At 44.2% G+C, this 27608-nt stretch overlaps 1 protein-coding gene across 1 annotated transcript; it reads right to left on the bottom strand.

Annotated features, from left to right (window-relative positions):
• Nucleotides 1-242: 242 nt before the first annotated feature.
• On the bottom strand, nt 243-25805 carry PRPF6 (pre-mRNA processing factor 6). Its single transcript, XM_033002967.2, has 21 exons — nt 25637-25805; nt 24545-24713; nt 23608-23726; nt 22899-22977; nt 21785-21961; nt 20782-20937; nt 19972-20066; nt 19092-19248; nt 18722-18884; nt 15694-15812; nt 14812-15030; nt 13048-13170; nt 12074-12195; nt 10800-10938; nt 9771-9890; nt 8376-8552; nt 7352-7485; nt 6781-6872; nt 4551-4665; nt 2388-2514; nt 243-1592 (listed from the first exon to the last, which is right to left on the bottom strand). Exons 1-21 carry the CDS (start codon nt 25705-25707, stop codon nt 1440-1442), a joined length of 2826 nt encoding a protein of 941 aa, XP_032858858.2. The 5' UTR covers nt 25708-25805; the 3' UTR covers nt 243-1439.
• Nucleotides 25806-27608: the final 1803 nt, after the last annotated feature.

The raw sequence follows: 27608 nt of genomic DNA on the forward strand, positions 1-27608 counted from the left end.
AGCACAAGAGTTTCCGTTATAAACCCAAAGAAAAACAGGCTTTTGCTTCAACACCAACCGTTTATACTTCAGTGTTAAAAGATTCAGGCTTCTCATCCTTTTTGGCAAAAGGCTGCAGCCCAACTTGGTGTAACCACCGCTGGCAGATACGTTCCCAGAGTGGTGGGAGCCTGATAAGCTCAAAGGTTTCCGCTATCAGACCCCCAGTCAGTCAAAGGGCAAGACCACATTCAAAGAGAACGTAAGGAAACAAAAAAAAACAAGCTGTATTTTATACATATTGTCCAAACAAGTGATAAGGGGTTTTCTCCTCTGACTAAATACATTATATAATGCACATACACAGACTTGGATACTTTTGCTATGAACTAACATGTAAGACATTACAGCTTTTCATTCAATGATCACAAGAAAGTCGGGCTTCTGGGGGTCAAAATAACACAGATGGTGAGGGTAGGAAATTGAAGACAGCTTATAAAGGGTCCCAAACACAAAGCTTTTCCTCACATGAATTTGCTTTTTTCCATTTGCACTGGAAGAGAGTCATCCCAAACATCCCAAGCAAGAGCAGTTGCCACTGTAAAAGTGCACAGTCTCTCAACAACTCTGAGTAAAGGTTGTTTCTTCAAAAAGGCCCTTCAGGGATTGCTGGATTTTGCCTTGTTCCTTCAAAATACCACTATGCTTAATGAAATCAGACACCTAAGAGAGTAAGGTTATACTATATACATTTAAAAAATTGAGGAAAACGTCTCTAAAAATACACTCTTGGGTTTCACAAAATGCTCCATCTGCTCAGGTTTGAGGAATACTTCCGAGTTGTGCTACAGCTTGCCAGCAGAGGAGGGACCATGCCAAACCAGGCTCATGGCAAAAAAATAAAAAACCAAGAGGGGCCAGCCCAGCCCTTCCCCGGGGCTGCTGGCCTTCCAGAGCTCCACTCGCCTCCTTCAAGGTCATTCAATGTATTCAAACCACAACCAACCAGCATCAGATGGGCCAAACAGCAGAGAAACTGCACAAAGGGGGGCAGGACTGGACAGGAATGCATGCTAGGGAAGAAACCAGAGGAACTGCTAAATGTCAGATTCCATACAAGCACTAATTAAAGCTTATATTTACAGGGGGGTGGGTGTGGGGGGGTTCAGGCCTCAAAATGAAAATGCCAAGGGAGCCTCACAAGACTGCTCATCTGTCCTACGCGACACCAGCAACAACGGTCAGATGTGCTGCAGAAGGTGATGACCGCGCCGTGTGAGCCAAGAGGGCTGTCAGTGGGAGGAGAAGGAAGCAGCTTTTCTTTTTGGAAGAAAGATCTTTCATATCACCACCGATCTCCTGCCCTCCGAAATCTGTCCCACCAAAAGGGCGAATGCACCGAAAGCAGGTAAGCAGACAAGTCCTACAGAGACGACTAACGCAGCTGAAGCCAGCGTACTCTAGAAGGTATTTTTAAGCTTGGCTGCCACAAGCACGAGAATTTCTCCAATCTTTTTCTGCCAATTCTCTATGTCCTTGGAGACATCACACCAGAGCTCTCCGTGGCGAGGTTCAGCATTCTCACAGCGCTTCCTCACCTCTTCTTGTTGTTCCTACAAGGAAGAGAAACAACAGTTTGCAAGTCTCATAATGCCCTGGTTTGTTCCAGCACAGAGCCAAAAGTTTAAGAATTCCCTCCCCAATTCAAACACTCCTCCAAAGCTTATAGTGGGTTTTTTGTTTTGTTTTTTTAAAGGCAGTACAGAAGCCTGAGTAAAAATGCAGAGGCAGCAACTCTCCTGCCCTTGCTGAACAAACTGGCCGAATTAGGGTCAAGCAAGTTTTGGCTACACCAGAGAAATTGCAGCAGAAACTTCCTTTCCATTACCACCTGCCTAAGATGTCAAGCGAGAGGTCTCTCTGAAGTCAGAAGATAAACACTCCCATCATTTCAGTACTATCAGGCAGTAAAAACTGCCGCAAGAGATTAGAACAGACTGTTCCTCTGGCCAAGTTCACATGCAACCTGTACTTGACACTTGTGAAGAAACTGGACTAGTCACACAAACCCAGCATCGCAATTACAGAAAAGTCTCCCACGAGAAAGCTTGGATCTTACAGGAGGAAGATTGATTTCATAGATTTTTGCACCAACTAGCATGACTGTGGACAGCACAGCAGCCTGAAAGATAGCTCAGCTAATGACAGAGCCTTTTAAAAACCATCACACAGGCCCGTTCATGCTCATTCGTGCCCAGGCGTGACGGCCGTAGCCTCGTCTGCGAGCCACACAGGCAGCAGCAGCGTGCTCAGCCCAGCACCGCAGCAATCCCCGGGGCTGGGTAACCAGCAGCAGCCAGGGATTCCTGCTGCCTTCCCCAGCCCCCTGTTCCCAGGCACGCGCTCACCTCTGTGCCATGCTGGAGCTCAAATTTATAAAAGAAAGCCCAGGCGTCCCCAAGGTCAGAGTCTATCTTCACTGTTCGGTGGAACCATTCTCTGGCCTTGGTTATTTTACGCTCACTCCAGAACAGCCTGTTGAGAAAAGCAAAAGCGAGTTGACAAATAGCCTCTTTAGAGGAACGAGCCAATCTGTAAGCACTCCAGCATAACGGCTCTACAGACACTTTAGTTCTTTCCTCTCCCAAGAAGGAAACAGCAGATTTTGAAGGCATCTGCCGACTTCCCCTGGGAAGGGAAGAGATATGAGAGGACCAAAAAGAGCATCCACCGTTTCCTCTTTGCTCTCCGCACAGTGAAGCGGGTTAATTTAGCCCCGGGAAGAGACAGAGAGTCCTGAGAAGGGAAGTATTACTCTCTGAGCTCAATCCTTGCTAACTCAACTGCTTAATTTTGCTGTTCCAGATTTGGTGGAGAAAGACAGAGGAGCATATACCTACATCTATTTCCCCCCTTCCAATTTCTTAATATTTCATGTCAATTTTAGCACCTAACAATGAAATAACTTCTAAAAGCTGAAAATTGCATGCGCATTCCTGGAGCCACGGCCGCGTGCCGTCACACGTTCACATCCACGAAGCATGCTCTAAGTGGAGCAGACCTACCTTGTCAGCTCCAACTTTACGAGGAAAGGCAAGCACATAAGCTTCCACGCTCAAATCCCAGCCTGGCACCCAGCCCGACCTGCTGCCATTTCAAAAAGGTACTTGTGAATTCTGAAATTTCTCCCCAGTAATTAACCAGCTGAGTCAATAAGTCTCCTGGTTTCACTCCTTTGCATTAGAGTTCATTTGAGCTAGGAAGGTCTTTATCAAATCAGACAGCCATCCCTCATAAAGAGCTTAGCCAGTCATAAAATTATACAGCTTATGTGATTGTTTTTAAGCCCTATAATACTCCTGATTGTTCCACGTTAAATAAACTGTGATTTAAAAGAACGTGAACAATGATAGCAGAGGCTCAACACCTGCAAGTAGTGGCCATTTTCAGCACCATATTTAACAGAAGTTTTTCACAGATGTGTGACACTATGGTATTACTGTACCTCCATGCAAGTCGTGATGGGAGGTGGAAGCTGTTTGTGTTGGGATTAGCTGCTAAACTGTCTGAGGTTGCACCAGAAGGAGCCTGGAAGCAGTTTCCATAAAGCAAAAGTTAACATTTTTCTCACTTGCTGCTAGAGCTGAACAAGTCAGCTGTCATTATCTGGCAGAACCCAGCGTTGCAGTCACTGGAGTGTATCCTATAGTTTTCTTTGGCTTATAAAAAAGAGTTGTGAAAGAACTGGGCAACTGTTTGGGCAAAATGCTTCCTGCATTAACCTCTTCTGGTATTCATAAAGGAAGAAAAGTAAGTTTGTTCCAATCACGACTGCTGTAGTCGTTTGCACATCAGATCAGAAAGGGCATGGCGTGAGTCAATTATAATAGCGGCTTTTCATCACAGGAAGCCTCATAACTGGATCTAGACAAGACAACAGCTCCTAGCAGATTATCTTCCCCTTCCAGAGAAGCAAACTACAGTGTGACTGGTAGTCTGCATTCCAGGAAGGGCCACAACTGAAGAAAACTGACCTAGCGGGAATTCAGGAGGGGAGAAGAATCTAGCTCAGGATTAAAAAAAAAAAATAATAATCTGACAGGATAGAGAGAAAAGATGAAGACTACAGAGTCAGCCACGTAAAAACTGAAAAATAAACAGCAAAAATTGTCCCTAGTTTCACAAATACTTAAAAGACATCCTGTCAAACTTAATTAAGCCTAGTTCATCTGAAAGCACGCCAAAATCCCTTTTAAGGGGCAGAAAGGTAGCAATTTTCAGAGTGCTGATGCCCAGCACTGCAAAAGGACTGTGTGTAAACGTACTGCTGTCTGTGCCGCAGTCCCAGACCCACCAGAACAGCTTGAGGGCAGGCTGACATCCCCTGCTCCGATTCAAGGGAGACATCTGCACAGTTACTAGGAGACAGCTTGAGAGCCGTTACTTGCTTTGGGGCTCATTAGAGCTGCTGCAGCCAGAATCACGTGGCCGTGCGTGAGTGCAGCGTTTCACCACGGATGCAGCCACACACACAAAAGGGTAATTTTGCTACATCGAGCGCAGGAACTCACTTGGCCACAGCCAACAGGACGTGTGGGTCATGTTCGCACTTCTTGAGAGCATCCACGCTCTTGGTCTTTCGTTGCGGTCGCGCTTCAAGGAAAATCGCCTCTGACCACAGGATTCCTTCATCGAGTCAAGGAGGGAGATTGTTTAGTGTTATTTCTGAGATTAAGCCTCCCCGTCACGTTGCCAGGCCAGTGCTCTCAACACAAGCAGCGCCACTGCCCCCCGCCCTGGTAGTCATCCATGCCCCAACCTCACCCCACATCACTCTTTCTGCGTGGATCCTTCCTTCAGTACTCTGAATTTTTAGCTACCGCTTGCACCATGCCGGGACCTTCTGTTCCAAACATCTCTCTACCATAACCCTGCTGCAGCTGCAGCGCTCCCCGCACTGGTGTGCGCTAACCCGGAGCTCGTGCCTTTCGGACGAGACACGGCAAGCAGAGGGCACCTCAGCATTTCAGAAGGGAAAGATATTAAATTGTCTGAACGGGAAACTGCAGTGGCAGAAGAAGCCCCCGCAGGTGCAAAGTTCACCACTTGGAAGCAGTTTCAAGGGTGCCAGAGAGCACCACGGTTGCATTATTGATGCTGGCTCTCCACACATGCGATGAAGGACGGAGTAGGTCCAGGAAAGCCGGGTTTAATCCCTAGTTCCTTTCGCTGCCAAAAAGCAAGAAAGGAAATACGCTCAGAGGAGCATGAAATCTTCAGTTTCTGATGTCAGCCAACCATACCTGCTGATCATTTCAAAGCAAAGCCTGAAAGCTCGCGTCTGCCAGGACTCTATCAAAGTGCTCTCACTTCCCATAAACTGCACCATGGGAATATACACAAGCTTTGATGACTGCAGTGACAGACTGGAGCAGAACTCTTCTCTTCTTGCTCTTCATATATAGGGTCAAACTACATCTTTCAGGCCTTTATTTTCAGGCCTGCTGAGGACACAAATATATGAAATATAAAACTGAAATATGAGACCATCATATTTCAGTTTTACTCTGTACAGCCTGCCTACATCAGCCATAAGCAAGGGGGAGTCAATTCAGCAACTGATGGGCACAAGTCTCTGGTTTACATGACTGTAGGTACCCAACGAGCTGAGTCCTGCAGGCTTTTATTCTGGTTTGTAGAGTTTTAAGATGGAGTGGGAAGCGATTTTATTTAAACAAAAATTGAGATCCTGCTGCCCATTTCCATAGCAACAGGCAGATTCTGTAAAAAGCCTGTGATGGCAGACACTCATTAAGTATTAGGTCATTCACAAAACAAAGTGGGACTTGGGTGGTATTGCTTTGTTGACCCACTCGCATGGTGAGCAGCTTGCAATGAGTTTATCATGTCATAAAAGTCACTTAACTCCCAATTATTTCACTGGGACTTTAGCAGCTGGCAATTAAACACCTTTCAAAACCTAGCCTGAAGGCAAGCTATAAAGGCTTGCCTTGCAGTCAACTACTACACTTTGTAGTTATGTGACATCTTCTCTCCAAAGATGTCAACATGTTTAAATAATTAAGTCTTCCCACAATCCTGCCAAAAAATAGGGAAGCATTATGCACTTTGTCCTCCCATCCCAAGAGGCGAATGTTTCCACTGCTGGTTAGAACCAATTGACTTGCATCATAACCTATCTGCCTTTTCTTAAATGAGTTAAAATAATCAAAACCCAGGACTGAACGTTTATGGTACAGGAGCCCCTAAACCATGACTGCGACTGAAACTGGCTGCCAGCACAAGTTATTAAGCTCATAGTTAGTAGCGCAACCAGTGCAGGCAAACCAACAACGGGAAGTCTCTTATGGCCAACTGTACTCCAACGAGACAGGGAAAAACCCATTCTTTTTCCACTGAACTTCCTAACTACAAACACTTGAGAGTCTTCCATTCAATTTTCAACCTTGGCAGACTTCTACCGGCTTCAGAGAAAAGCCATTCCTACCCGAGATGCTTTCCCAGGAAAACTGGGAACAAACTGTGGACCACAGACCAAATAATATACTGGATACTGCAGCAAAACGGAACAAACACTAACCCATGACTTCTGTGACCTCTGGCGCGAGACAGCACAAAGCAACTGGGATTATTCACAAAGATCCTCAACATTTCATTTGCAGAAGGATGACTGACACCTCTCTAAAACATAATATTTTGAGATCTGGCCAGAAAGGACATCTTGGGGAAAGATCAACTGGGCAAAACAATCGTCTAAGATAGAACTGAGATCCAGCTCACCTGAATTGGGGCATTCTTGCAATGCCTTGGCCATCAGAGTATTTGCAATATTCTTTAGCCCAGCTCTGTACTCTAATCGCACAGACTCCAACCTGGCAAGGAAGAGATTCAGTGATGATATTTATGACAACATATTCACCATGTGGAAACAAATAGCAAGTCACATGAAGGTCACTGGGAATTGCAAACATCTGTCCATATTCTGAATACGTCTAGGTGACACATCCTCCCATTCCTCTCCATCTAAAACATGACCTTTATTCTATAATGGCCTAGATCAAAAACAATTTGAAAAAAGGACTATAACAGAAAAGAAAGATCCCTGGGGTTTCACGCTCTGTGCACTACAACTACCTGTAAAGAAATAACTAGTGCTCAGCTCCTTGGAGTAGCTACATACTAGCCAGGATCACCAAAACATTTCTGGTATTCAGAAAAAGTTGTTAGTCCAGAAAAAACTCTAGGATGGTCATACTCAGAAGTTCCAGGCTCAAATGGCTGAGATGATGTAAAACAGCTGGCCTGAAGAATTCACTGGCTTTGTAGCTCAACCGATCTCCACACAACTCACCAGAGATCTGGATTCTTTGGATTCTTTAGGCGAGACTTTTCCAAGATGGCTCTTGCCCTAGTCAACTGCCCAACTTTCTCCTCCAGCCTGGACAGCAAAAGCCACAGGGGTATGGAATGGGGGCACTTTTTCAACTGTTTAAGAGAAAAAAAAAAAAAAAAAAAAGTATGGTAATATGTAGATTTGGGAAAAAAAAAAAAAAAATCTTATAACCCCTATAGAAAAGAACTTCCCCCTCTACATCTTCCTGGAGAGTTCTGAAGGAGAGACAAAGTTGATTACATTGCTCAAATCTCTCCTAGTTAGTCTTACAGCACAGAACTGTACAGAAGTCAAGTTTCTCCTAGATTCAAAACAGTCGGGTACGCCAACTACGAGCAAGCTATCCCGGTAGCAAGAGAAAGAATACACCTCCCTTAATAATACAACTACAATTCGTGCTCCGTCTGGAAACAGAAGGCTCAAACATACCCAAACTGCAGCAACGGCGTGCAGGAAACAGAACTGCCTTTGGAGCTGGGGAAGCCATTCGGATATGGACACGGGCAGAAACCTGCTTCCACATTACTTTCATGGCTGAGGAGTTTCAGAAGCATTCATACCCAAGGACACCAATTACCATTTAAATGAGACACCAGCGCTCTGTAGGCCACCTCCTTCTACAGTGTGCATTTAAGATCTCCTTAGGAGGCTTTTCTTTTAAGAGTTCTGCTTTTAGTCTTTACAGGTCTCAGAGAATTATTGTGCAATGACTTTTTTCCTACCAGTGAGGAGACAAGCATACAGCAAACTCTCTCGAAGCAAGAAAGTGAATTTTGCACATGGATACTGGGAACAAAATTCTTGCTGCTTATTTCAAGGTCCAAATTTTTGCTTTGTTTCGTTATTGTTATAACTAATGACAGAGAGAACAGAAATCACCTCTTCAATTAGTCTGGGGCGGAACCCTCTCCGCTTTGATTCAAAGACAGACATCTCTCCACACCAGAAGCACAAAGCAAACTTGCAATAACATAAAACTTACCCCCTGATTATAAGCCTCCCGTGCTTTCTCTACCAGCTCCTTTTGTTCCTCGATTTGTCCCTTCATCATCCAGAGTTTGGGGAAGTCCTCGTAGTGCTTCAGGGCTTCTTCACAAAGCTCCTGGGCTGCAGCAATGTTCCCAAGCACCCATTCCAACTTCACAGACTTCATGAAGACCTGAGGGCAACCAGAGCTGTTTTATCACTAGCAGCCACTGAAAAACCTTTAGTCCATCAAGGCAGTGGGTTCCCACTTTCATACATTCATTAGAAAGTTATTGATTAGCTACAGTTTGAAGTAAAATTAAAAAAAACCCGGCAGTTAAATAGTGGGAAAAGATAACAATGAGAAAGGTAAATGCAAATATTAAAGGAGTTGGAACAGCATGATCAACCTACATATTACCTATTAGCATAGAGTTGACGTTTGTATAATATTTGTACAAAGAGCATAGCTTCAAGAGCACAACGAATTAACAATTCTGAGCCTGCTTCATCAGCACAACCCAACCTCCTTAGATCCCAGCTACCACCTATTCTTCCGTACAGCTTCAAGTTGCAACTGTAATCCTGCTAATTACAAACTGGTACCTGTACTTTTCTGTCCCCAAATGACTTTCTTTTAGTTAGGCATAGAAGTTACGGCTGTGAGAAATACATTATAGACCAAAACCCATTTCACTACTCTCTGCTCCCTGTCCTCCCCATTCCCAAACTCCCCCCCACCATGACTTCACAAGAAAGACATCAAGCCTGAGACCAGAGCTCCAAGTCCCAGCTGCCAGCTGGAGAGAAGCTCCCTGATTGACACAAGAGGAAGAGGACAGCGTAAAAGATCTAGGATGAAGCACAAACTGGGGGGAGACAACAACAGGGGACAGACACAAAACTAATTTCTCTTTTACTTGGACAGGTTAAAATGGTTCTGTATGAACACCTGAAAATTGACAAAGTTTGTAATACCAGAAGTAACTCTAGAGATAAACACAATAGTGTAACTCCAAACAACAAACTTGACCAGAGCTGTCTTTAGCACCACAAGCATAAGTGAGTCTTCTGTGAAAGTATTTTCTCTCTTTTTTCCAAGACATGCTTTTATGCAATGTGAACATTATACAAACAGCTGTAAACTGGGAATTTCCTGACTTTTGCCATTTGTTCAAAAAAAACTGAAACCCTTCACTTGATCTTAGCCTTTTTTTCCCATCACACCACGATTTTGTGTCGCAATTCGCTGGAGAAACGCTGCTGCAAAGTGGCCACATGCCTGCAAAAAGCAATGGCTGGGAGCCATCTGGTCAGTCACTAAGGTCGCAGAACTGAAGGAACTTCTTCCATCTCAACTCCCCCATAGCCAAGAGAGGTCTCAGCCTCTCCACCCTTCACACATCCTTACCCTTGCGGTGGGGGCACTGCTGCGAGCTTTTGCCAGCAGCCTCCTTGCTCTTTCATACTCATTGTTTTCTGACTCGAGCTTCACGGCAGCCAGCCAGATCTCCTCACTGTTGGGGTTGGCCTGCAAGAACATAAAATGACAAATGCATACAGTGAATCAACAGCAGATTTAATCCTTCGTTTGATCCAGATTAAAATTGAAATCAGAGCTTTGTCAATCCACACTAGGATTTTTTTTTTTTTCCCAGTAGATATTGGATGCTTCTCAGTTGTTGAAAAGTATTAATGCTCGATCTTCTGAACTTCCAGTTTAAATACTGAAAAGATCATAGGGTTTGCCACACTAAGACCCTCATTTTATTATCCCTGAGCTAAAAAGGTTGAATTCCCAACTGAGGTCTGTGAATACTCCTCTCCAATAAAAGTCATTTCAGTGGCAACCGTGCCACAAGAACCCTTCAGGATGGTAACAAGAAGCACCAAGAACAAATTTAAGAAGCAAATATCTTTTACCTTCCATCTCAGGACCTGTCATTTGCTTTTGCGATCTCTCAGCTTTTAAGCCTCATTCCCAGTGTTAGAATTATACCACACTGCCCATCTTTCTTTCAGCATCCAGCAGACAATCCCCTTCGTTTTGCTGTGGATTAGTAGGTTTAGTCCCAGTCACAAGCAATGCAGTAACCTCTCTGGTTAGGGCAGACCACCACCCTTTTTACTGAGGAGACAGACGACTCAAACACAAGGGGATTCTGATCCATGACTGGGGTTGGTGAGAGCCATGATGGTAAAATGAATGGTTTGAGCACTCAGAACCTGGTGTGGTGCCACAAAAAGAGCAGTAATACACTCTTGCTTCCAGCTTGCCACTATTTTACAGGAGAACGTTCTGCCACATAAAACAATGAAGGAACAGCGGAAGCCCCGATCATTTTGAAAGGCAGCAGGAATCAGGTGTTGACAGAGAAAGCCTACTCTCTATTCTTTACCAGTTGTACTTAACACCATCACACAAGTCTAACAGACCCACCTGGAAAGCCAGGGCCAAAATGCTTCTGGCTGCTGGCACATCTCCCGCCAGCCATTTCGATTTGGCTCCCATGAGCCAGAGCACTTCTGCTTTGGGACAGTGAGCCACAGCTCTCTGCAAAAGAGCCTCCAAGGATTCTCTGAGACAAGAAAGAGCAAGTTACAATCACTCGAAATACTGCCAAAGGCGAGCTCTCACACACCATTTCCACTATCACTCAATGTTATAAATATTGTTGCAAAGTCCAACGTTGTAAACCTTGATAAGTTGTTTCATAACAAGGAAAGGGTGAGGTCTTTTTTCACAAGGGTTCTGAAATCAGCACTCCACAAACGGCTCATTGTTCAGGCACCTTTGTTTGATAGCCTTTGCGGAAAGACCCTGCACACAAACAGCTCATTTGTCTTGGAAAGAGCCATTCTTAACAAACCTTAGTAGAAACTGAGACAGGAAGCTTTTCAGAATTATTAGATGAAGCTGGCTTGATCTTATTGAAATTTTTTTTCTCCTCTGGAAAATATACTTTTCAGGTAGAACAAGGGGCTTGAAAGTCAGCCACCACTGGGAAACACAGGAGAACAACATAAAAAGCAAAGACATACTTGATCAAAAAAAAAAATAGGCTTGAATGAGGCAGAACTCAGCATCTGCAGACACTTCCACACTATAGCCTTGTTGGCTTTAATGAGGACGATCCCAGGTGTATGAGTGGTCTACTGCACAGATTGTTTGTTTTATTCTAAACTTTGGGTGGAAAATTTCAGATGTCTAAAGCTTTATGAATAAACTTAAAGAAAGAGGCCTGAGCTGTGACAGTATAACAGCAATCTTAATTCAGAATGTGATATACATTCACAGTATGTTTAATCAGAAAATGCCAGAGATGCTTGGGCAACTTGAGCAATGAAGCAGTTTATCTATGAAAATTAAACATATGCTGTATTTCTAGGTGATAGGTATTTCAACTTTTTTCCTAGAAATGCCTTCTCAAAGACAGTTGTCCCTATCTTGCCTATTCATAGCTATTTTTACCAAGTAATCCCTATTGCTATAAAACTTTTTATGACTTCATAAAAACCAAAGATGTTCTGACCACATCAATAACAAAGGTCAGACCTGCAAACAATGCCAGCGGGCTTCCACCAGCTGAACTAACTCTGCACGTGCAACACACCACTGCAGGGATCATCTTGTAGCTTTTCTTCCTCCCCGGTCTACCATCCTGTAACAAGGATAAATTCTCCACCCAAGGATTAATTAGACAGCACACATACCTGGTTCCATGGTTCTTTTCAAAGTACGCGGCTCGCAGCCACACACTCTTCTTGCTGGGGAAAACTTGCAAGGCATAAGCATAAATCGCTCGGGCACACTCCAGAGCATTATGAGCAACACACTAAGGAAAACCAGATCAGAATGAAGTCAGTTTAGTGCCGTAATGAAATCAAGTGCAAGAAAGAATTACACATGCGTAATTCAACACAGAACTCAGTAACTCAGAGCAATACATGAATTGGGGCATTCTATGTAACAGAACAGTTATTATCAGCTTTTTAAAAGGAAGCAGGGAGGAAGTTTTCAAGCGTCTGTCTATCAGAGCAAAAATACCACTGGCCTTTCAGTGGGACTGACACACACAGGCCAGCTCGAAACTTTAGTAAGGCACTGTAAATGCTCTCATGTTTGCACTTTTTTTTTTTTTTTTTTTAAAAAACAGGCAAAACTCTAAGTGCCACAGCCTATGTGCCTCTACTGCTGTACGGTCAATTCAAGGCCGGTGAAGTGGACATTTCTCATGCTGAAATATAATTTAGTTTTTAATGCATGTTCAAACTACTCCTCTAAAGCAAAGAAAGACTGGTAAAACTTCTACCCAGGCCACCGTCCAGTCTTACATTAACCCCTGAGCTACAATGTTTACGCCTTGAAACTCAACTCCCAGCTCCTTTAACCAGACCCTCAATCTCTGTTGATGTCCCACACACAAAAAAGAAAAACATACCAAAACCAGCAAACAATCTACCACAGTAACAACTCTTTGCTCAGTAAAAATTCAAATCTGAAAAAAGCTCTACAATACAATAACCCCTCAAGAGGCAAACCAGCCAAACACAGGCAGGTGGTGTGAGAAACACATCCACTTTCACTGATGAAAAAAAAATGTCATTTCCCAGGCTCCAGTTCTATTTTCCTCAATTAAAAAAACAAAACTGAAACCAACAAAACCCAGCATCACAGCTGGACATACACTGTCTGCGTCTTCCATCCAGGTATGCTTCCGATCTTCTTCTTCAATCCCAATCCCAATCACAGCTCGCATGATCGCCTGGCATGTGGCCACACTTCCAGCTTTATCACATTCCTCAGCATCCTAGAAACCAGAGTAAAGCCCTGCTCATTTTGAGAACTCAGCACAAGAGGTTAGATTTTGCAACAGCAACTCCTCATGTTCGAACACAGAGACACTGTGGGTCACTGCCACATTAAAAATATCTTATTACTCAAAACGTATCGTGACACTAACTAGTGAGCCTTACACCCACAAGGAAGGTGCTACAGTTGTACACAGAATCAATGAGAAGTTGGTTAAGAAACAGAAGACCTCAACTGCAGCCACTGAAAAGGAGTAAATGTGACAACGCGTGACCCTTCCAGCCTGAAAAGTCTCCTCTTACAGCTCCACCGACCTGCCCTGGGCTGGGCCGAGCAGGGACCCGGCCTACAAAAAAAGGCAAGAATTTGAGAAGGAAGAATTGCAGCATCAAAACTACTGACCTTCTTTCAGCTTTGAGTTGACTCAAGTCAAGAATTTAAATGAATACATACCCTCAATCAGTGTGAAGTTCAAGGTGCAAAGGCGCTCTCACCAGAGCATATATGGAAAAGTGAAGTTTTCTGACATACAAAGCTTTTGGAAAGCCAAGCATGTCTTGCTTAAACTTGTTAAAAAGAACAGTGATCAGATAACAGAAATGGAACAGCTGTAGTACTGAAAAGGAACTCGAGAAGACAGTGATGCAGAGGCTGTGGTGGTGTTTTTTTTAAACAAAAGTTGAAATTAACCTTTAATTGTTTTACTGCTGTATAGGAAGTCATAATTCTTTTCAGATGTTAACAAAGATATCCATTTAATAGTAAATACTTTATTGTCAATACTCTTCTAAGTAGTGTGCCAAGGAGATTTTGCTGTCTTGACCCACTGTAAGTGACTTTTAGTAGTAAACTGGTTTAAAGACTTATGCTTAAAGGACAGTACATATTGAGGAGGAAAGAAGTTCTTTTAACCTGAACATCAAGGCATTTAGCTGGCAATAGTCTTTGAAGTGTCTCAAGAAACTCAAGCACTACAGCTTTTGAATGTAATCAAAACACTGGAAACCTCTACAACTTTTTGCAACTTTCTAGTACAGAACATCAAAACTATGATGACCTGGGATGAAGCTGCACAGAGGTTGTGTTTTGTAAATGTCACTGTACAACACGGTTCCACATGTCAGCTGTGACCACTTTGCACAGCCTCAGGACTACAAGCCAATAAAGGACTAACAGAGTATTTCCTGCCTGCTGCATATGCAATATTTGTATTGACTTCTTACACCACTATCTGACAAAGACTTCTTTGGCAAACAGATACCTTTTAAGCCAAGAGAGACATATGTAAAAAATACATAAATCTTTCACTGGAGGCTTAAAGCCTCTGTCCTACTTAAGGACTGCTTCAACTTGAAACGGGGTATCTTCCAAGAGAGGAGAAAACCAGATATTCCTCAGCTCAACACACACAACGTCACCCCAGTGTATCACTTATGGCCTTGACCATATTCAGCTTCTTAATCTCACCTCTTTGTCTCTTCACAGGGATCTCCACTGATAAGCCTAGTGCAAAATTACTCTAACCTTCAATATCTAGCATCAGCAGCCTTCAAAGCAGAACCTGAAGAGTTCATCCAGGTCTCTAGTGAAGAGGGAAGACTTGAATTCTCGGCTTCACTAACCGAGACCAAGCGCATACCTGTATCCACTGTTCTCTGTTAATTTCCACACCGTTAGCCCTCAGAGATGTGATGGCTCTGTCAATGATCTTCTCCACCATCTGGGTGTTTCCATTAGCTTCCTCCAGTTTGGCAGCAGTAATCCAGATGTGACGATCCGTCGGAATATTCTCACGGGCTTTGTTAAGGACTTTACGAGCGTTCTCATAGGTCTCCAGCCTTGCCAGCGCGAGCCACAGCTGTAGAGCAACAAAAGATGTATTTTAGGTCAGAACGAGGAGATGACAACACTGCCATACTGCAGCGTCAGCCCAAAGAGATAAGCAGCTTTATGCTGTTTGCTACTGGTTGGCAATTGTCCCCAAGTAGTCTAAGGAGGCTGCAGAACACCAATGGAGAAATAGTAGAAACAAGAGTCTACTACTGTCCTTAAAGCTCAGTCCTAATCACCTCAAGTTATCGCCTCCGTTTGCTGGGCTGCTGCACTTGTATTTTCTGTCCACATCACCTTCTGAACAGCTGAATATTACACTATGGTTCAGCGTTTCAGAAACTAAGAACATTGTTTTACATTCCCCAGGCTATACGTATCCTTATTTTTACAACTGTTGAGGCACTAAACACAAATATGAACACAGCTAATTGGCTACAGCAGGCACAGCAGTACACTGGCATAACTAACATAACAATTACACAAGAAAATGAGGCATATAATGACCATCAGACAATTAACTCTGGAGAAAAAAGTACAGGCCACTACTCATCGCATCCTTCTCAGTACGGCATAAAGTGCGTGGTAGAAAACTCACACTGCACTCATCCTGCCTTTTGTTTTCAAAGCTCTACTGCCAACCTAAAGTGGTGTGTAGGGGGTTGCTTTATTGTACTTTTTAAAAACTTACTTCAACACTAGTTGGACAGCACTCCACAGCCCGACTCAGCATGATCCTGGCATCCTCAGGTTCTTCTAACTCCACAGCTGCCTTCCACAAACGCACCGAATTTGGAACATGCTCCAGGGCTAGGGAAGCAAAACAATTATGTCAATCATGACAAAGTAGCTCACCAAAAAGAACTGCATTTTTTGAAGATGATATATTAAAGGCTTTGTCCTATTACAGCTGAAATTTCCTGAAAGAGAGAAGGGAGGGAACTGTACTTACATTAGCTCTTGCTTCAACAATGAGAACTTCAAATCAGAAAATAAAAAAACCTCCTTAGTAATTTTAATTGGAAACAGGTTTTAGAGAGCCAAGGGCTTTTTCCCCATACAAGCTGTGATTACATCCTCTCCAGTAAAACACCTAGCTGAACAAAGCCTCCAGCCTCAGCAAATGAGCATAGGCAGGATCTTCAAAATTGGGTAGCCTAATCATGCTGGCTCTCCCTTTTTGAAAAGGAAGCATCTTCAATACGAACCAGTAACACAAGCTTGTTCCTTCGATGTTGAAACTGTCCCTTCACAATTAAGCCTTCTCCTGACAGCTTAATGGATCCCAGTTTAGCTTCCCAAAAAGTTACTGGCCCACTATGCAAAACTAAAACCGGAGGATGCATGAAAGCTTAAAGGTATCGTTGACACTAACACCTTAAGTTACCGAATCCAAAGTGTTCTTTTAGCAATCCAATATGGGCTCCATCTAATTAAGAGTCTTTGAGGATTCCTTAATCTTGTCCAAGAGTTAGCTACTGCTGATAGAACCTGCATTCTCTGCAGAATGTATTATATGTGCCATCTGAAACATTAGTCTAAACAACTTTTCACAGCCTGTCTCTTCATAACCTCATATCTTAAAGATACGTTTAAAAACTACAGGATTTTTTTTAGCCTTTTGTCACTACAACTTGCACCACAGATTACTGGTATTAGCTGCATTGCAGTAGTAATTTAATTGCTTCCATGGTGATTGCACGCACACGTGCTGTAGTAACAGAGGATGGAGCACATCCTTCTTCAGTAAAGCAAGCATAACTGCAGGACCACAGAAATGGGTGGCTGAGGCATCTAAACCTACTTTGAAACTAGCTAGGCTGCTCCTCTAAGCATTCCTGTAAAGGCAGAGGCACACTGCTGAGCCTCAGCTTCAGAGCACATCTCAGCTCTGCAGAAATACACAGTATTCCAAGTAGCAATGCACAAAGGGGTTTGGGCATTAACGGTTTCTCCTCGAATCCACAGCTGCAGGAGAATTTTCTGAAGCATTTTAATTGAACAGTATCAGCCTGCAAGAGCTGAAAGCATCACTCAGCAGGACAAAGCACGTTTTCATAGACAGTGCGATCAATTTTTACACCTCAAGATGTAATTTAAACACTCAGCTTGCTGGCTCTCCAGTCAGAGTGAGCCTTTAAAAACTCCAGAGGTTCTGCTGGAGGGTTGGAATGCACACAGCCAACAGATAAGAGAAACACATTATGAAGGATCACACTTCAGTGACATTACCTGGCAGTCAGTCTTTTTTATTTTAGGAGAAATAATGGGTTAAACTGCCACTTATCTTAAGGCTGTATATACAAACAGCTCCAGGCATCATATTACTGATGTTCCCTAGGTAGCAGAGGAGCACTGTGAAGCTGTTAACAGGCAGAAATTGGAAAGAGAATGATAAATCATGTTCCATTCCACTACAAGCTTTGTATCAGAGATTAAGTAGGTGGTTCCAAAAACTGAAAGCAAGATCTTTTTCCTCTTTGCAAATACATTTAAAGCAAAACTCAGTACTTAAAGCATAAGTCACTTCTTTCACACAAGATGCTCTCCTACCCGAACTGGACTCAGAAATCTGTTTCTGCTCATATGAAAGTATTTTTCTGTTCAGCATCTGTTATTGTTCTTGAGAAGGACTCAGTGTCACAGGAGAGACATTTCACAGCATGCTGCACTGCTTAGCCAATGAAAATTAAAAAAGCTACTGAATAGTTAATATCTGAAGTCTTACAACTTCAGACTCAGAAACCTTTAAATGCCTTTCATCCATATGCAATAAGAGGTCATTTCACCAGAGATGTGCAATTTTACATGCAATAGTAAGACACAGGAGGCAATTAACTTCCTCTGGAGCCAAGACATTCAGTACCGTAGACTGCTCCATAATGATTTAGTCCATGTATTAAATCCAGACCATCTTCCCAGTCAGGATTAAAGTCAAGAGATATAATTGATACAATTCAATAGACACAAAGGATCTCATCTCTGCTGAAACAGGCAGAGTACCTTAATCAAAGAATTAATATTATGAACCTGCAAGGAAGACCCGGGTTCAGGACAACACAACAAACTGCTGTTAAAGAGAGCATTGTTTGGAAAAGACAGTAATTCCACAAAAGAAGAAAACCCCCAAGTGTAATACAACAGAAGATGTAAGGCTTTAGGTAAGCACCACAGAGAAAAGCTGTTTGCCAAGAACACAGAACTTGCTACGGTAAAGCAAACCCCAAGGCCCACCAGGCTCAATGATACAAGAACCCCAAGGCCTCTAAAGCTCCTCCACCAGGAATCACCACGGTCTCTAACAGGTTACAGACAAGTCAGAACTCAAACACAAAGTCTGGTATCTTTTCCTAAATGTATCCCAAGGTGACAGTTAAAACACCCTTTTTTTCTTAGAGCACTATTTCCTAATAGCTTTCATCTACCTATCTAACTTTGATCAAGTTGGAATTGGTTATGGTAAGTGGAATGTCATTTTGCAATTGCTCACTAGCAGCAGCTTTCCACTTAAGGACGTTTTACAAATACTTCAACAACCCCACTCTTTGACTCAACAGTAGCAAGTTCCAGCATTAAGGCGCACACTATCAACAACCGTATTTTCACCAAGGATGCCGAAACAAGCACTTAAAGTTATGGCCACATCTTGAACGACTTACAATGCAATACAAACAGAGCGGGACTCAGACTTTGTTCCCTGTCCCTGCAGAAGCTCTCACCTTTCCTCAGGACACGTTTCTTTGCACGGATATCTGTCTCCAGCTCTGCTGCTCTGATATAAATTCGGACAGACTGCGGAAGGTGGCGGACAGCTTGGGCCACAACAGCCTTGGCCGTATCCCCAGGCTGAAGCCGAGCAGCTTCTAACCAAACATCTTCACTCTGTTAGGAAGAAGAAACAAACTTCCTTTACATCAAAACAAGAATTTTAAATTAGAGCCTCTAGGTAAATATGCGTTCTTTTAATAATGCAGATAGCGAAGCTGGATCAGCATAGCCTGATACAAGCTTAACAAAGAGATGCTGCTGCTTGTAATCACCACCTTTCCTACTGGCCTGCAAGGATCAGCAGGGAAGCAAAGTTCTGACCTTGGGGCACATCTCTGTTCCTTTCATGATGAGGTTTCGAGCCACTTGGAGCTTGCCAGTGACCTCCTCCAGTCGGGCTGACGCTATCCAGGCTGGCGGATGATGAGGATTGGTCTCTCGTACAGATTTCAGGAGCAAACGGGCTTTCTTGATATCACTAGGGGAGGAGGAAAGACAGGCAGGAAAATATTCAGCATGTTAGCAAACAATTCTCCTGAATCAATATGTGCTTTATGGTTGGTTCTTTGCAGCCACACTCAGACGCATGGTAACTGTGACCTCAAACGTTTCCATAATGGTGACAGAAATTACCAAAACAAGCTTACAAATATACACTGACACAGCAAGATCACAGTGAAAAACAGTTAAACATGTAAGAAAGATTCTTAGGAATTACAGCTGGGCACTTGCAGCTGGAAGCTGATAAGCACAAACATTGATTTAAGTCAAGTATTACCATCAACACGTGCACATATCTCTGACTTAAACAGCAATTCGTTATGAAACAGGTGTCAAAATTCAGGTTAAAGAGTTTTTCAGAGGTCATCAATCAAACCTAAATTAGCAGTACATAGGTACAATTAACCAGGTCATTTCCTGGCTGGCAGGCAGCCACACACTGCCATCACTCTTGCATGTTAGTCCAGGGATAGAATAGAAACGATCCCCACAATCGATGCAACTAGGTCAGATGCTAAATACATCAGTTGAAAGACTATACCGGACCTCGTGTTAAAAGAATTCATCCTCGAAAACTCACCTAGCATCTTTTCCAAATTCAGTGTTAGCCAAAAACCACCTCCTCAGACAGATTTGCAGTTATATGCAGGATCACAGACCCTACTAAGAGGATAAATCAGTTGATCCTTCTTACACTTACTTGATATCTCCTCCATGTGTGGGAATCATCGAATTCAAGTCTGTCAAGTATCCTTTCGGGTCCACTACAGTCTGGCCACTCACAGAGTCCGACACCTGGGAAAGTCAAGTCAGCGCTACTGAAATGACCGTTCAGAGCCCACAGTCTGCCTGTGCACACTAAAGACTGGGAAAGACACTGCTGCTATACAAAAAAATCCTAGACATGTATCTGTTACCAAAACCAAGGAAGAAGGAAAACACAAAGTCTTGAGTATTAGCTTTTTTTCACTTCTAAAATACATTACTTTAACGTTAAAAATGTAGTACCACTGAAAATGCAGAAAACAAGCAGCTTGGCTTTCAGTCACCAACAAGTCTTGCAGCCCCGCCAGCTAAAGCCCACCTTTTTAGTTTAAATCAGATTTAGATGGGAAAAATCAATGAAAAAGAAGAGAGGTCAACAACAATTTAAGAGTAGCATTTTTCAGCATTTTGCGGTGCATCCCTACACATGATAGGAAAGATGCTCCCCTTGGTAAAACTACCAGTGCTGTTTGTCTACAGTCCACCCCCAGTATAACAGGAAAGTCTCTTCTCCCATAATGACCAAGACTTCCAGGGAACCGTTATTCCTCAGGAAATTCTATTAGGGCATGAGATTTAAGGAGGAGGAGGAGGAGTGCATTAGTATTTCTAGTCACAGCTGAGCTACTTCTTCTCTCCAACACTCAAAAGAATGAAAGACTTTTCTAAAACCAGGTCCTAAACAGCAGCACAATACCAACAACTGGGTCAACCCGTGACGGATCCTCCCTTTCAGCACCCTTACCTGGCTTAGCCTCATATCCATCAAGGTGTTCCTAGCTTGGCCAATCTTCCTCATATCCAATTCACCTGTTCCTGGTGTCATTAAGCCTGGTGTCATTCCTCCTGGATATGGAGTATTCAAGCCCCCTGGATATGGAGTATTCAAGCCGCCAAATTGCTAAAAACAAGAGTGAGAGAAATACATTTTTAAAATCTCTTCTGAGATTTCAAAGATAATTCAGGCTGTTGGCTGATCTGCTCTTCTCCAGGCTACGGGGCAGATGCCAAAATCCTGTAGGTATCTCTGAGACTGTGGCTTTACCCTGAATCAAAAGACATTTCTCATACAGGTTTTGCAAATCAGTAGTTAATTACATGAGTTTAGTCAAGTCAGTGAACTATGTAACAAGAAATTAAGTGAAAAATTCCAGCAAAAGCATCTAAACCTATCACATTTAAACAAGAATATCTACAAAGAAGTCCCACGGACATCTGGTGCCAATTTAGAGCCAGTCAGCTTCTCCTGTAACTGTACAACCACAGTAGCCTGCAGCCATGTAGCAACAAGCTAAATTACTTAATTTTCAGTTGACAACAAGGCAAATATTTTTAACACAATTGCTCCAGGGTTGAGCAAACCACTAGGTGAAACGGAATTTTATTTTCTGTTCCATTTTTGCAAAACCTTGTTATAACTGAAACGGATGTTGGTTATGTTCACCAAATTCATTATCGCCATTCCACAGCCACAGAAAAAAGAAACACTTTCTTCCATTTTTAACACAAGAACCAGGCTGTCCCTTCCTATCCTCAAGTGTTCTCTGGCAATGAGTGTGCACCAAAAGACTCCAGGAAGAACAGGAGTTTAACATCCAGCAATTCCTTTGACAGACTCACAAAATACACCAAGTTTTTTGGTCAATTATCTTTTGTTTTCCAAATGCCACTGATGAACGCACGGTTTAACCCTCATCTCTAATTACACAGTACAGATCACATCTTCATCAGGTTTGCTCTGTACTCACCGTTTGGCGTGGGTCCACAGAGGTGTGATTCTCCCCCGACTGTAAATGCTTTGCAAAGAAGCTATCGGGTACAGGAGTCAGCTTCTCATAACGAGGATTTCTCTGACGCTTGTTCCTGGCGTCGCCAACTTCTGGAATACTGAGCCACTCTTCTTCCGTGACCTCTGCCAGCTTCCGCTGTTCAAAGAGGAGTTGTCATCAGTATTTGCTGTCAAAATTTGATATTTTTAACTGCTCTAATTCCTTAATAGATTTCTTCTTTTTCTTGAAGGAATTCAAGATCAATTAAACACTTAAAGGTCAAAGGTCAGATTTTTTTCTATGCCAATGTACAAAAAAATTCGATGCATTTAATTAGAATTTGGTTTTAGTCCAGACTGAGATTTCAAATCAATTTGGTTATTAAACTCGGCACTGTAAATATTCAGATTAATCTCAGTGCCTGCAGCATCGACTGTTTTATTGCTAATCATTAAACAACAGCTTAAACAATACATTTTATTTAAAAGAAGCTTCAGAGTCAGGAGATCCTGCTCAACTACTATTTCAATGCCAATAAGGTATCGGTCCCTGAAAGACAAAGTGTAGCACATTCTCAAGAATGGATGTGAAGTTGCAATAAAGCACAAAACAAAAGCTTAGTATCAAAATTTGCATAAATTTCACTACCTTGTGTATCCACAAGAAAAGTGCTCAACAGGCAGAATCTCCGTATTCTCCCATATCCCTACAAAGTAGCTTATGAAAACCCATTTCCACCAACTGAGTGCAACTCTGAACACCGCTGTCAGCTGAGACAACACTGGTTTATCACTTACTGCAGATTCCATCATCATTTTGATTTAAACCAGCGCTACCAATCCTACAGTCTATAACTCTGCAACTGACTGAAAATTATACTGCGGCACTCAAGAGAGCTTCCAAGCAAGATCATCTTCTGCGCCACCGGCTGCCAGCTTGGTATTCCTTATTTTTCCAACAGAAAGTAATTCTAATCTGGAGAATAATGAAGTACTTGTCTGCTAGCACACAAAATCTGAGCAAAGTAATGCAGGACATACAACCACACCTCACGTCAAAGATAAAAGTCACATTTCAGACAATTTTTCCTTACTTTCAAGTCTGAGAACTGCTGCTGAATTTTAGGTCGTTCCATACGGTATTTTTCTATCTCCTCTTTTTCTCGTTGTTCCCTTAAGAAAAGGAGTACTGAGGTTATGCTCAAAGTAACACATGGCAAGTCTTTAACCAAAGTGGTGATATTACAGAACAATGTGTTTGATCAGAGCTCAGGCATAAAGAAAAGCATTTTTTCCAAGCTTAGATTATCAACATTATAACAGAAATGTCTTATCAATTAAGACAGTATTATTGTGTAAAAACAGACATCTCCAACCAAGTGAACTTCAGTCTTTAACATGCTCTTACCTGTAGACCAGGCAGTGAGTTTAACAAGTAACACTCGCCAGTTTACAAGACACCTGCATTACATGAATTCCCTAACAATTTCCAGTGTGCTGTGCAGTATATGATGTGTCATAAACCAGTCACTCAGCACCTCCCCACATCATCTTAATGAACAACAGCGAACCTTAGTCAACCACAGTGAGGCAATTCAACCACATCAACTCTCAGAGCAAGTCAGGCAAAATACCCATCATCCTAAGAACTTGGAGCCACGGGGTCAAAGGTAGAGCATTAAAACAATGAAAAACCAGTAGACAAGGACAAAATCTGAACTGGAAAATGATAGAGGTAGAGGAAAACTCTAAAACACAAACTAACTAGAAAAGACCCTGTGCCAGCATTGTAATTTATCCCACCTTCTTTCTTTTCTGCGTTCATCCATCCTCTTATCCAAAGCTGCATAAATAGCATCTGCTTCCTCATCATCTTTTTCATAGGGACCACTTGAGAACAGGCTCCCAGCATACCCATTGAACTAAGAATTTGGAGAGGAAAAACAAAAAGAAGAAATAATAACAAAAAAAAGCAGTATGCTCAGTTTAAAGCTCCTGTTATGTTCCTGCTACAGCCAACAAACACCCAGAACAAGGCAAATGCACAAGCAGGTTATTTCTAATCACATTGCATCAGACTAACACATCCCTAAAAAAAACAGTTTTCTTCTACCATTCCTGGTGTTTATTCTCCCACACCATTTCAAAAGCAAAACCGCTTCAAAATTGTTTCTCTTTCAAAATCGCTTCTTTTAAGCAATAAATGAGATCCCAGTATAGAAAGGCCATTATCTTCTATTCACCACTTCTTTTTTAAACTACTGAAAGTAAACGAAAAGGGTAACACCACATTTAACTAACCAAAGCAGGACTTAAACACGAGAGACTACACAGGCCACAAAGACAAATATATGTCAAAGCACAAGAGCTTAAATTTCATTTGTACAGGAGAACATAAAATACAACCCCCAAGGTGCTTAAGCTAATATTTTATTTATGGATCTCTTCTCAAGATTCTCAGGGCTCTGTATAGATAATTAAGTCACAAATGGGGACAAATGCCACAACAAAAACCTAGAAGCACTATGCCTTACATATAATGAGGTCTCAATTTTAAAAAAACAAAACAAAAAAAAAAAAAAAAAAAAAAGAGAAAAAGAAAGTGCTATTAGCAAACTACAGGAAATTCTGGCCTTGAAACCTCAGCTAGTATGGGCTTTCACAGCAAGAGGGCAGGGAGCTAAACGATTCCTCTTCCACTTGGGGAGAAACACCTCCAGGATGATGAAAATCTCATCACCTCATCGTAATTTGTGTCGTTCAAATCTTCATCATCATCATCAGCCGTCTGATTCTTTTTCATCTGATCCCCAACAGTTCTCTTCCCCGGCGGAGCATGACGATCATCCACGGGGTCATTGGCGTCACGCGCGGGGCCAATATCAGAGCGGGTGGTGAAACCTGTGGCTCTGTGTTGATAAACCAGTAGCAGCTAGTTAGCACGCCGCAACCTCACTGTTTGCTACACAGTCTGTCCAAATTATTACTTAGACAATAAAGACTATTCTTCTCCAAGAAAGGCATCTGCCAGTCCCCATCCCTACTGGTCATAAAGCCTGGGAGGAAAAAACTGTGCTCTCATAGGGAAAACTTTATTTGCAAAGACACTGCAATCCCCTGGCGTGCTGCCCTAGCATCCATCTTGTCTCAAGACATGTTTGCTCTTCTAAACTGTGTTTCTATTAGACACAGTGTGAAAAAGCTGGTGCTGCAGGCTGTAGGGCACTACGGGGTGGAGGTCTGGGTGCAGGGATGGGGCGACTGGGACTCACCAGAAACCCCATTTCAACCAGTCAGCACGGCCCGGGGCACAGTCAATATAATCGCCCTGATGGGAGGGCACCAACAAACATAACTCCCACCCGGCAAAGGGCAACTCCTGGTGCCCACCCATCACCCAAACCTGCCTCTCGCTGTTCCCAGCCCAAACGCACCCAGATTTAGTGATTTTTAAGAGACCCCCACAAATACTTGTTAGAAAATCAGGAAGGGCACAATCCCCTCCCAGCCAGCAGCGTCTAAAGCACCCACGAACTCATCCCCGAGTGCCAGGTTCGCGTTTAAACACGAACCCGCCCGCCTAAAGAGCAGACGCGAACCAGCGCGTAGGAATAACGCCCCAAAAAAACCGAACAGGCCGCACGGGGCCTCTGGGCTGCCCCGAGGCGACGGGGACGGACAGGGCGGGGAGAGGGGCACCCAGGAAGGCACGAAACGAGGCCCGGGGAGGTCCTGGGGGGTCCTGGAGCCCCCTGGAGCCCGGGGGAAAGGCGGGAAGGGGGAACCGGGGCGAGCGCGGCCTAGGCCGGGGGGAGCGCGGGCGGCGCCTCACCCGCGACCCAGCCCCGGCACGTAGCCCAGGGGCGCGGGCATGCCCAGGAACGGCTTCTTCTTCTTGTTCATGGTGCCGGGGACGGCGGCGGCGAGGCGGGAGCGGAAACGGGAGCGGGGCCGGGGCCGGGAGCGGCGGAACCGGGCGGCAGGAGCGGACGGCGCCGCGGGGCGGGGCTACCCGGGAGGCCAGAGCGGCACATCCGCTCCGACGGGGGGAGGCGGGCGGGGAGAGCGCCCCCTGGCGGCGCGGCGGTCCCTAGCCGGGAATGCGGGGATGGGGTGGCTGAGCCGCACAGCGCATGCGCGGGAGCGGGGACGGACGTCCCCGCATCTCTCGCCCCACGCGTGGAATGCGCCTTCCCCCTCCCACCCCCTCACCCCTCCCTTCCCACCCGCGACTGCTGCCGGCGCCCGGTCCGTGTCCCCCCCCACCCTCCGCGCGCATGTGTGCACCACCATTTTCCCCCCGCTCCCGCGATTTCCCACGCAAAACGAGGAAGCCCCCGCCGCCCCACGCGCGCCCGGTCCGCAGCCCGCGTGTGCGCCCCGTGGAGCCGGTGGCGGGGGTGGGGATGGGGGGGGATGGAGCTGCGCTGCCGCCGCACGGAACATTTGGGGCTGTTATTAAGTGTTTGTATTGGGAAACACGTGGGTACTGAGGCTTGCTTGGAATAATAATAATATCAATATAGTATATATAACAATATAGTATATATTCATTTTATTACAGATTATTATAACTCATTATAATAACAATATAGTATAAATAATAATATATAATATTACATGATATAAATTATTATTATTACTACTATTATTACTATTATTATAAAACAGGTACTGAGTTTGGCTCGGATTTTATTATTATGAAGAAGAGGAAGAAGAAGAAATATAGGTACTGAGGATGGCTCGGGATGATGATGATGAAGAAGAAAAGGAAGAAGAAGAAAATAAAAAGAAGAAACATGTAGGTACTGAGGATGGCTTGGAATGATGATGATGATGAAGAAGAAGAAAAGAAAAGAAAAAGAAGAAAAGAAAAAGAAGAAACATGTAGGTACTGAGGATGGCTCAGAATGATGATGAAGAAGAAAAAGAAGAAGAAGATGAGAAAGAAGAAAGAGAAGAAGAAACACATAGGTACAGAGGACGGCTCAGAACATCCCCAGGAGCTGAGTGTCTGCTGGGGAGCGAAGCTGACACCCCGTTTTTAGCACCCCACAGCCAGACTAGGGGGAAAAAAGGGAAAAAAGGGGCCGGGAATGTCCCAGCAGAGCGCGGGGGTGGCCGAACCCCCCGGCACTGCTCGTCCTCGTCCCTGCCCAGCCCTCGCTCGCAGGGCTGTGCCGCCCCAGCCTTGCTTTCCCGAGAAATTTCCCTGCTTGATTCCCGAGAGGAATGATCCTGGTGGGCGCGAGCCGGTTCTTGCGCTCGTCCCTTTGCGCTGCAGCCCGGGGTGGGGGGGGCTGAGGCATCCCGTGGGGATGGGGGGGGCGCAGCTCCAACCCCTCGGGGCTCAAGGATCCGGCCCCCCCCCAGGCTGGGCAGAGCCCCTCGGCCTGCCCCATCCGTCCTCCCAGGGGACCCAAGGATGGCCCAGGGGTTCCTGCCTCAGTTTCCCCAACCGGCAGCACCGGGCACGTTTCTCTCGCCTTCCCACACCAGGGGGGTGTCAGAATTAAGTAGCAAAGTCCCCTGAGATCTGGGCCCAGCTCTAACAGAGAACCAAAGGATCCCCCAGGAGAGGCCTGGGATCACTAATCACAAGGGCAAGGGGGAGCGAGAGGGGTTCAGAGGGGCCGAGGCCACTTTGGGGACTTGTCCCCGTCCCCCACCCCCCCCTCCAGTCCTCCCACTGCCAACCCCTGCCAGGTTTCCACGCTCCAAACGTTAAGAGCAGAAACCAGCTGCGGGGAAGACAAATAGCCCCATTTTGCATGCTAATGGCAACCCAGCCCCCAGCCGCTTCC

The sequence above is a fragment of the Tyto alba genome, unplaced genomic scaffold (genome assembly GCF_018691265.1).
Source record: "Tyto alba isolate M040663 unplaced genomic scaffold, T.alba_DEE_v4.0 Super-Scaffold_33, whole genome shotgun sequence".
NCBI classification, from domain to species: Eukaryota; Metazoa; Chordata; class Aves; order Strigiformes; family Tytonidae; genus Tyto; species Tyto alba.

Coding starts and splice junctions, on each gene's coding strand:
- PRPF6 (XM_033002967.2), bottom strand. CDS start 25,707: ATGAACAAGAAGAAGAAGCCGTTCCTGGGCATGCCCGCGCCCCTGGGC. Junction 23,727..24,544: donor ACGACACAAATTACGATGAG/GTGATGAGATTT, acceptor CCAAATTCTTAG/TTCAATGGGTATGCTGGGAG. Junction 21,962..22,898: donor AGCAGTTCTCAGACTTGAAA/GTAAGGAAAAAT, acceptor CTCTTTGAACAG/CGGAAGCTGGCAGAGGTCAC.